This window comes from Gouania willdenowi, chromosome 18, assembly GCF_900634775.1.
Source record: "Gouania willdenowi chromosome 18, fGouWil2.1, whole genome shotgun sequence".
Classification (NCBI taxonomy): domain Eukaryota; kingdom Metazoa; phylum Chordata; class Actinopteri; order Blenniiformes; family Gobiesocidae; genus Gouania; species Gouania willdenowi.
In genome coordinates, this window is record NC_041061.1 from 3,941,499 (window position 1) to 3,952,374 (window position 10,876).

Here is a 10,876-nt window from a genome sequence, read left to right on the forward strand (position 1 = left end):
TGGTTTTAGTCACATTTTATCCATTTTTATCCTTAACAGTTTTCTAGTTTTCAGAGATCTTTATTAACCATTGGCTGGTAATCAGGTCATCCCTAAGGATGAAAAGTTATTTCCTTTTAGGTTGACTTTAAATGTCTTTGGACAACAGCAATGGTTCCCAAAACATGACAGAAATCTCAAATAGTGCTGATTAATGTGATTAATGGTGTGTGTGAGTGAACAACAATAATGACAAAAGGCTTTTGTCATAAATTTACTCAGGCCTGCGGCTTCAGGCGTTTAAAGCCCTAATAAAATAAAGCATCTGCGTAATATGAGATTGTCTGAATAAAAGACACCACGCAGATGCTCGTAAACAAATACCAATAAAAAATGTCCTTTTTTATTATTAAAAATTTATTTTTACAACATTTTTGTCTTGTCTTCGTCATAGAAACAAAGGTTAACAAACATCTTTTGTCATTTTTTTAATTAGCAAAATTTAAGCTGTTTAAATAACGCTAAAAAGCAACGTTGTTTGTAATAAAAGATATTAAAAGTGTAATCGTATCATGCTATGTTACCATCCACCTGCTAAGGAACATGTTGAGGACTTTGAAAAAAATAATATTTTACTTCTAATTAAGTCTGAGTGACTTTATCATAATTTCTGTGTAAAAATCTCCACCTTTTACTGCTTGAAATGGTTTGTTTTAACTCTAAAATAATTGTAACTTTATCAGCCTCTTTGCTAGTGTGCAGTGACATTTTTATGTCAAAAAGAGTTTTCCTGCTTTGTCATCACTTTATATTTATTTATATATTGTGTGTGTGTGACTTTATTTAACTTGGTGTGTCGACTTAATGAAGGATGATGGAATTTTAACTTATGATTATAGAAATCATTACGAAATCATTAGATTTTCTTAACACTTTCGTTAGGAAAAATAGCTATTTGTTAGCATTACGTGGCTAACCATTAATCTGTCTATCCTAGAATATATATATTACATTTAAAATATATTTTTACATCCTTTTTAAGGCTCAAAGTTCTTAAGCTTCTGGTCGTCGTAGAAGAAAACCTTTTTAACTTGTTTTTGCCTATTTTCATCAGGCACATTTAGCTAGCATCACGTGGCTAACACAGAAACCGTCAATCATTTGTTTTAAAAACCCCAAAATAAATTAAAAAATGACTCAAGTACTCAATATAGATTAGTTTTCAATCTTCTAAAAATTAAAAAACCTTTTTTTTTTTTTTTTTGTTGCATGCTTTTATCTGAAACATCAACTATTTTGATAGCATCGCGTGGCTAACATTTTACGTCTACTTCTATCCTAAAAAAATAAAAACTTTTTTGAATTCATATTTCCTAGCCCTGAGTTAGTTTTCCAACATTTGAGAAATAACTTTTTAAACCTTTGTGTTTTATCCACTTTAATCAGGATCATTAGCTTTTTCATCAGCACCAAACGGCTAACACTTTCATGCCAATTTTTTATCGTAACTAGCATAAAATACATTAAGAAAATTGAAAAAACATTTTTTATATTTCTTAATGTCGTTTTCCTGGCAATCTTCCAAAATTATACTATCATTTTTTCTTTTTTTTTTTCTTTAAAAACACGCTTTTTTTTAGAACGTGGTTTAGCTAGCAGATGAGCTAGCAAAAAGTGGCTAACACCGGTTTTTGAAAAACAACCCAAGGATATTAGCATTAAAAAATGTAATATTAGTACTTCTATTGGAATTAGCAACCTTGTTTATAACCTTTTAAATTCTATTTTCAGGGTTTGGTTTTAATGTTTTATATAAATGTTCGTCATTTTCATGGTTTTATATGAGATAGATTTTAATTAAGTTTTAATACTGTTTTAATTGTTTTAGAAATATTTCCGCACAATAATCAATCATTTATCAGGGCAACTATTAAACAGGGAATTTTCAATGATTGCTATGAGAAATTATTGATAAGTTAATTTTCTCATACAGATCTACTTTCTGCTAAATAAAAATGTAATTGTACTGATTTTTAACGTGAGTGTAATTACAGGAACAATATATCACATTTGATTTGATTAATCTGTGGTTTTCTGTCTTTATTTTATTTTCTATGTACTTTTACATATTGGATTGTGTTACAAAATGGAAATAAAGAGTTCTGAATTGTATTTATTGTATTTAGCTGTAAGAACATTAGCTGGTCATAATATATCATTGTTCATGTTTTGATTTATCAAAAAAATCACAGGTTTTTTTACAGGTTGCCACACCATCAAATATTGTTGATTGATATGTTTTATGTGACAATAAGAAAGATTATTTACCTACAAGTGTAATTGTTGTTAGTTATTCGTGTGTGTGTGTGTGTGTGTGTGTGTCTAATACCAGCTCTTTTTCAGATTTAGTCCCTGCTGTCTCAATGACATTACCTGTGTTAGTAAATAAAGCATAAAAAGAATTTGCAGAAAGTTTTTCAAAGGGATTCAGACAATGATACCAGTATCAGGACATCTGTTGGTGTCAATCTCAGGTTTACAGAACCTGAAATTTCAACTTTTTTCTAGAAATCTCAATTTTTTACTTGATTTGCTCAAATTTATCTTCTCCATCAAAATTGGCCTAATTGCCTAATCCGCTTCTGTAGGTTTCACTTTATTAGCAAACCTTCAAATTTGATCACAATATTGTTTTTTCAGTTCATTCTCAAAATTTCAACTGAAATCTTGGCATTTTGACTTGATTCTTGACCTACCCAAAAATGATTTTCTCCATCAAAATTCCGTACAGGTTGTATTTTACCATTCCTGTGTTAAAAGCTGGTGAGAGCTCAAACACAAAGTGCTGGTTATAATGTTTCGGCTGATTGCTGCACAGAGAGAGAGTGGAGAAGCGAAAGTGAAACTTAGAGACTAGTCTTTGCTTGTTTGGATGTGGGAAAGGCCTTATTGTGGTTGGAGTGTTGCCTGAGGCCCACTGGTCGGGAACAGGGAGTGGTTTTAAACCATAGTCTGAATCACTGAGGGAGGTGGGCCTTTAAACAGAAATGAAACTGACTGATGTTAAACACTGGATAAAGGGACTCGTACACACCCTGTGTCAGTGAAGAGACGCTCATCAGCACTGGAAGGTAAGAGTATCATTACATTATTACTGTAAACTCATCATGAATGTTGTTGCTGGGGTCTGGGGCTCTACCGCCTCGGGGTTGTGTGCTCCTCATGTCAGTGTGGTGGTCTGGCTGGGCCCTTGGGGAGGGGGTCCTGACTTTAGCAGTAACTAAGGGTCATTGCGCTGGCAGCATCAATGAAAGGTGATCTGGGGGGAGTGTGCCTGGGGGCCGGCGGGGCAACTTGCAGCGTCCCCTTGGTGCCCCAGGTGGCTGGGGATGTGTTGGGCATGGTGCGCTGGGTCCTAGGCTCCTTGGAGCTTCTCGGGTGTGTATGTGGGGAGGCGGTGGCTGCCTCTCGGCCTGCGACCTTGGGGGCATCTGGGGGGCTGCTTGGCCATGGGGGGTCTGCAGTAGGACATACATTGGCCTGGAATGCACTGGCTTTGGGCTGTGGGATAAAACTCGCACTGGACTCAACCTTAGACACGTTGATCCCAAATACCTGTTTTAGGTATTACCACTCCCTCCTTCCCTCTGTCCACAGCCACTACCATTAAACCTAACCTTTACACTTGTCACCAGACTGGATTGATTACGCAACACAATATGCACAACAACAACAACTTCACATCTCACTCTCACTTTACAGTAAACAACTCTTCCCCACCCTTTCCATTAACTGCCTTGAATCTCTCCTCCCTGTTCCCTTCCCCCTCCACCTACCCCTCCCCCCCACGCCCTCACTCAGGTGTAACACTGCCCTCTCTTTTTATATTCTCCCTTTAATAAAGTGTTTCTTACCCTTCCTTAGGGAGAGCTGGTGTTGGTCACAATTATGCAATAAAATAACTTAATTTATTTATTGCAATAACAAAACATGCATTACTGTCTTAAAAAGATTGCACTTCTTGTAGTGTTACTGTTCATATTAATCGTTTGTAGCAAAATATGCAAAAATGTATTTTAAAATGTTTCAATGCTTTTCTCATGACGTCTTATCTTGTTTTAACCTTTTTCTTATTTATTACATTATTTATATATAAATTAATAATAATATATATATTATTTATTTTCTTCCCTTTTCCTTATTTTTTTCATGCCTTTTTTAATCATGTCTTATATTTTATTTTCTCTTTCCTTGTTTTGTGTTGTCTTCATATCTTATCATTTCTTGTCTTTTAGACTTTTATCTTTCATTATCTACGTATCTTATCGTGCATTATTTTATCCCATTGCAGACATGGGCAACTACAGGCTTTGGGGTCCACTTGCACCTCTCTGTCTAATTTTGTGCGGCCCCCAAAATAAAAGCAAAAAAAAAAGATTCAAAAAAACATTCAGAATGACAGAAAAATAGACTAAAGTGAAGGTGTACTAGTCTATGTGAGCTGCCCACGTCGTCACCAAAACCCCCTCTACCTCCAACATCACTCCTGGTTTCCCATTCTATTCCACATTCACTTCAAGATCCTTCTGTTAACTTTTAAGGCCATTCACCCCCCCCCCCCTTACCTGACTGATCTCATCCACGTCTACACTCCATCTCTCTCCCTCAGACCCTCTTCCTCCATTCATCTGTCCACTCCCCCAGCCTGCCTTACCACCATGGCTCTGGAAATCACTACCTCTGGATCTCAGGAACTTGGACTCCATCTCACAATTCAAAGCTAGACTCAAAACCCACTTATCTAAAACAGCATTCCCCACCTGACCCCCCCCCCCCCCCCCCCCGCGCGCTCTGTCCCTGTGTTTTAGCTTCACTTTTACTGTTGTTTTTATACTGTTTTAGCTTAAATTTTATTGTGGTTTTATACTCTGCTGTTGTGGTTTTTATCATTTATCATGTACTGTTAAGTACTGTGTACTGTTGCATTATAATTTCTGATGTCACCATATCTCATGTTTTTCCACAAGTTATCACTGAAGACAAAAATGACAGACATCTCTCCTTCATCGCTAAACGGTGAGATTATCAGTTCATTATTTCTGTGAAATTATTTTCTTTTCATTCTTTTTGCACAACATGTACAGTTTAGGAAACTTTGTTGAAATTGACTACATGTGGGAAATTTTAATATTGACATAGTTTATTCATTTATTTAATTTAATACTCTTGCCATTTGGTGATGAAGAGATGTTAGTACATCTTAACTTGAAGTTGCTTCACCCAATCTCACCTAATTGTATTTTATCGTTGCCATATCTGATCTTGCTTGATTTGATCTTGCCTTGTAATGTTTTAGCAGAAATTATTTTATCAAAAGCTCATCTAATCTTGTCTCATCTTACAGTATATTACCATACGTATGTGACTGAGTGTTATTTGGTATTAATCTTGCTCATTCTGCCTGATCTTTTCTCGTTTCATTTCCTTTTGCCTCATCTCGTTATTGTCTTGCCTCATCTTGTTTCATCTTCAACTACTTTGACTGAACTAAATTTACTTTCACAGCCTCTAAAGAAGATAAAATGGCCTCTGATCCTAAACTCCCAGATCTGCTCGTCTCTCTGATGGACAAGCTGACCTGCTCCGTCTGTACGCAGCTGTTCACAGACCCCGTCATCATCACATGTGGCCACACTTTCTGCAAGACATGCTTAGAAGACCAATCTGGCAACCAGTGTCCAAAGTGCCAGACCCCCGTGGAGAGAACGCTCGAGGTGAACGTTGTCCTGTGTGAGATGATCCAGCAGGTGAACGGCCAAGGTGGAAATGAGTCTCAAGGAGCGTCTGGCGAGGTGCAGTGTGACGTCTGCACCCTGAAGGCTGAGAAGTCCTGCCTCGTGTGTCTATCCTCCTACTGTTCCGTCCACGTCAAGAAACACTTCAACGTTAAGAGGCTGCAGCACCACGAGCTGGTGACCCCTGTGAAGGATTTGGATCAGAGAGCCTGTCAGAAACATGGCCGTCCTTTGGTGTTCTACAACACTAACCAGCAGGTCTGTATGTGTGTCCGCTGTGTGAGCAGCTTTGAGGACGTCGTCTTCATCGAGGAGGAAGCAGAGAAGAAAAAGGTGAAGTACTTCTGATATTAGCAAGGTTTCCATTACAAATGTTCACAAAATAAATATTTCTAAATGTCGACAAAGTATAATTGCGCTTACCTTACCTGGTTTCATCTTGCCTCATCTCATCTGGCCTCACATTGAGCGTGTTTCCATTGAAGGTTGTTTTGGAGCCTCGTAACTCCCATGAAATCTCATCCCACAAGACTTTGCTGCAGATAGACGGAAGCTACCGCGCCATGTTTTCTCGGGGAGAATATATATATATATATATGTATTTATTAGGGATGTAACGATTCACTCAACTCCCGATACGATTCGATTCACGATACTGGGTTCACGATACGATTCTCTCACGATTTATTTTACAAAATGGGACTGTAGACAAATTTTAAAACTAGAAAATACTGTACTATTTTCCTTTTATTTTTCATTGTCAAAAGAAATCCTTGATAAAGAATTCAAAACAATGCAATTTAACTAAAAATAAATCTTGAATGAAATAAATAAAGGAATAATACAAATGAAAATTAAGCCTATTAATTTAAATTCTGGTTCTATAATAAACAATGCAAAACTGCATAATAGTTATTTTTTTAAAAAAAAAAAGTGCAACTGAAAATGTATTTTGTGCCTTAACAATTGGACTTTAAAAAAAAAAACGTGATTACACTGATTTACGTCATATTTGTTTGGACCAGCAGAGGGCACTGGTAACACAGTGGTCGGTTGGCATGCAGATATCTTGCAGTGAAGAAGAGAAGCTATGCTAGCAGACAGAGCTAATAGAAAAACGTGACTTTTACAGATATTCAAGTAATATTACAGATATTCTTTCGGTGCTTAAGGGGTAATGAATCATTTATTAACATATTTAAGAGTAGAAGGCAGCCAGAAAGAAAGTATTAGCAAACTCCGCCCGCCGCCTACACTTGTGGATAGCGTCCTCTGCTGGTTAAAAAAAGTACTGCGATTCAATTTTCAGAAAATCGATATCAACCGTGATACCTATGAATCGATTTTTAACTGCCTTACGATTAATCGTTACATCCCTAGTATTTATCTTAGTGAGTTTAAATCCTGGAAAGTAAATCAGATTTTAGATGGGGCTCACTGGTTACTGGAGCTCCTGGGGGCCCCTCACATGGTCCATGTGGGCTACCTGATGCGCGCTGGCACCGTGTTGGTGGCCCCAGTTTTAAAGAATGCACCAAGCATTGAGTTAGATTCAAACTCCTTTAATATGTTCTTAATCTACTTTTCTCTGCTCCAGGCCCAAATAAAAGAAACGTTGGCCAACTGGCAACAGGAAATCGCCCTCCGACAGAATAAAAGAGAGGAATTCTCTCATGATTTGCACAGCTGTATGGTAAGTTAAAAGAGAAACAACACGGTCTGAGCCGTAGATGTAAAATATTGTTTTTTTCATAAAAAAATGGAGAGGACTAGGAATGTCCAATAATATCAGCAGATATTAGTATTAAAATGTTATGTCAGTACACTTTAGTATTGGTTTTTTCCCATAATGCATTAGTATCGCCTGTCCAAATTGTTTCTAGGAGGAACTGAGAGATGAAATCACAGAAATCCAAACAGTCTTCAACGACATGATGACTCTGATGAAGGAAACCATGGACAAAGTCCTTCAGCCAATGTTGGAGAAGAAAACTAGTTTGGAACAAGAGGCAGAAAATCTGAAAAATAATCTGACAACAGAGATGGACGAACTCAACTTGACAATCTCTGAGTTGGAGAACGTTTCAAACATTGAGGATTCTGTCGTTTTCTTGCTGGTGAGAACGTAGCTTTGGGCTAAACGTCCCATTAGCTTTGCTCATAGTTGCCTTTAAAGGTCCAGTGTCATGCTTGTTTCTCCATTTGTTCTAAGAACCCCAAGTATTAAGTTGATTAACTTATATGTCAAAAAATTTCCAGAACCTAAAAGGTTTGATGACTGGCACCTTGTACTATTTTGATGATAGTTCAGTTAAAGTGCTATATGAATTAAGTTTAATTTTAAACAATCCCTGTTTGTAACAACAGAAATAACAGAACTTTATCATTATTTAATTATATGAAGTTGTATTTAGGTTGTTTTTTAAGTTATGCTTACTCAACAAATATTAAAGTAACACAAAAATAAAGAACATGTTTCACCAACTTGACATAATTAAGTAGATCTTTTTCTATAACTTTGAATATAAACTATTTAATATAATTACTGGGAACGTTTGGGTTCACAGTGCACAACGGTCATACAAAAAATGCAATAATCCAATTATGCAAGATAAAACTGGCATTTCTTTGTTTGACCTACAGAAATAACATTAAAAACATCCACTGCACAAAACACATCGGAGAATGGTCGCTAGCTAGTTCTGTGATCTACAAAATAATACATTAGCAAGTAAATAATCACATTTTGCTGCTGTTTTCCTATTAATGAAACTTGAAGTCTGTCAAATCATGCAATTTCCCACAGATATTCAAACATGAAATGAATTCTGCAAATATAAAGACTTTTCTGCAGTAAGGCTGCCACTTCAAGAGGGACTAATCTAGATATCAAGAGTATAGATGGTAATGGTACCAAGGTCAAAAGTTGAAGTCAAAGTATTCTACACCATTTATGAAATAATTTTGGATAGAACATTTTTTTTTTTTTTAATGCACATCAAACTTTGATTAGAATTAGTACAATTTTAAATACTTTGTCTTTCTCAGACGTACTCTGATCAAGTGAACCCTAACCTCACAGACTGGACAGACATCAAACTGGACACAGACCTGCTTTTTGGCAGCATGAGAACCGCCACGACCCAAATGATGGAAAACATCCAACTAGAGGTGGAGAAACTGACCCCTATAGGTAAGAATCTACCTCACAAGGATTTAATGCAAACAAACTCCACTTTTCTGATCCAAATTATTTTAATTTGCAGAAATCCGGCGAGTCTCAAAGTTTCCGGGTACGTTACCACAAAGTCCATGATCTTAAATGTTTCTGAATCTGTCGACCAATTTTTAAATTTGTGCTTCACAGTGGATGTAAAGCTGGATCCAACCACAGCACACAGGCACCTTAAAGTCTCTGAGGATTGCAAAACTGTGGCAGATGGAGGAGAAAACCAGGAAGTGGAGAAATCTCCAAAGAGATTTGATAAATTTGGTAGCATCTTGGGGGATAAAGGTATAAAATCTGGAAAGTCTTACTGGGAGGTGGAGGTCAGCAATAAAACAGGGTGGGAACTGGGGGTAGCAAGGGTGGATGCCAATCGGCAAGGGAATCTAAACCTGAATCCAGAGAGTGGGTATTGGGTAATTGCGCATTATGATGACAAGAAGTTTTCTGCTCTGAAGGCACCACCGCTGCGTCTCCTTTTGAGTGAGAACCCTGAAAAGGTGGGGATGTTTGTGGACTACGAGGAAGGTCTCGTGTCTTTTTATAACGTTGGAGCAGCGTCTCACATCTACTCCTTCACTGAGGGATCATTCAGTGGTGAGATCTTACCGTATTTTAGCCCTCACGCTAAGAAAGACATGGCAAACTCAGAGTCTTTGACCATTTCTCCAGTGAAACCCAAAGGACAGAGAACGTAGACATTGGGTCTCTTCTAGTCTGAACAATCCGGGGGAAAATCCCAGTAAATTTTTTTTTTCCATGGATAAACTCGGTCTGACACAAACCTTCAACCGTTTCAGCTTTGCTTCCAAAATTCTTCTTCAAAAGCATTGGTAATGTTGGCCACCATTGTAGATTTAGTCTTAAGACTTTAAAACTATTGGTTTTAGTTTCATTTTAGTCATTAGTCAGAGCGGAACTGATTTTCACGATTTTACAGAGATTCATAATCGGAAAAAAATTGTGGTTTCATCTAAGGCATTGTAGAAAACAGAAATTTAAATGCAATTATCTTTTTAATTTCCATTTTATGGCTCCATCTTGTTTAGCTTCCTGTCATCATAGTAATCGACGTTGTTTAGCTTAGTCTTCTTTAAAATAACTTCTTAACTTTTTTGACGCAACATCAGCTGTTTTCCTAGCATCACGTGGCTGAAGAGCTTTCAGTTATCAGGCCCCACTTCTCTGGAACCATCTACCAACCACGGTTCGGGGGGCAGACACCCTCTCTACCTTTAAGGTTAGGCTCAAAACATTCCTCTTTGATAAAGCTTTTAGTTAGGAACCAGCTCATAGCTCATAATTAAGATGCAATAGGCATAGACTGCCGGGGGGGGGGGTCTGGCATGCTCGGTTGGAGAGAGGTTGGAGAGGGCGTTAAGAGAGAGGTCATTTAGGTTAGAGAGGGACCGGAGAGGGTCCCATTCCTCTTTCAAACACTCCCTCTATGTCTGCTTACTCCCTTGTGTGTTTGCTCCTGTACTCCTTCTGGCTTTTGTCTTGCAGGTCCGTGGGATCCTCAGTGTGGAGTTACAGAGACTCAGTGGCTCTGTCTCCACCCTTTCCTCTGCACACACCCAACACAGCATAACGTGGATGGCTGTTCATCATAGGAATGGGATCCACACAAGGTTCCTGCTGCTTAACAGAAGGTTTTCCTTGCCGCCATGATGAATTCATGTTGGGTGTGGGATACATATGTATGTGTATATACGTATATATGCATATGTGTGTATCCATAAAATGAAGAGTCCGTCCTTAAGACTGCTCTACTGTAAAGTGCCTTGAGATACCATTGGTTATGATTTGGCGCTATACAAATAAAGATTGATTGATTGATTGATTGATAATACTTTAGTTGTCTACTTCTATGTTT

The 10,876-nt window shown here is 37.6% G+C and overlaps 1 protein-coding gene across 2 annotated transcripts; it reads left to right on the plus strand.

Annotated features, from left to right (window-relative positions):
• The first annotated feature begins 2,915 nt into the window (after window positions 1–2,915).
• Window positions 2,916–10,280, plus strand: LOC114480527 (nuclear factor 7, brain-like). 2 transcript variants are annotated; one of them, XM_028474751.1, is made up of 9 exons: window positions 2,916–3,110; window positions 5,007–5,055; window positions 5,545–5,851; window positions 5,942–6,107; window positions 7,372–7,467; window positions 7,658–7,891; window positions 8,823–8,967; window positions 9,041–9,067; window positions 9,142–10,280. In XM_028474751.1, exons 2-9 carry the CDS (start codon window positions 5,025–5,027, stop codon window positions 9,696–9,698), a joined length of 1,563 nt encoding a protein of 520 aa, XP_028330552.1. In that variant the 5' UTR covers window positions 2,916–3,110; window positions 5,007–5,024; the 3' UTR covers window positions 9,699–10,280. The 2 variants fall into 2 exon arrangements, with proteins under 2 accessions (XP_028330552.1, XP_028330551.1); XM_028474750.1 differs by having other exon boundaries at window positions 2,917–3,110; window positions 5,545–6,107.
• Window positions 10,281–10,876: the final 596 nt, after the last annotated feature.

Excerpts from the sequence above, each read along its gene's own strand:
- LOC114480527 (XM_028474750.1), top strand. The coding sequence starts at position 5,025 with ATGACAGACATCTCTCCTTCATCGCTAAACG. Across the intron at positions 6,108-7,371 it reads AGGAAGCAGAGAAGAAAAAG|GCCCAAATAAAAGAAACGTT; the intron begins GTGAAGTACTTC and ends TCTCTGCTCCAG. Across the intron at positions 7,468-7,657 it reads ATGATTTGCACAGCTGTATG|GAGGAACTGAGAGATGAAAT; the intron begins GTAAGTTAAAAG and ends AATTGTTTCTAG.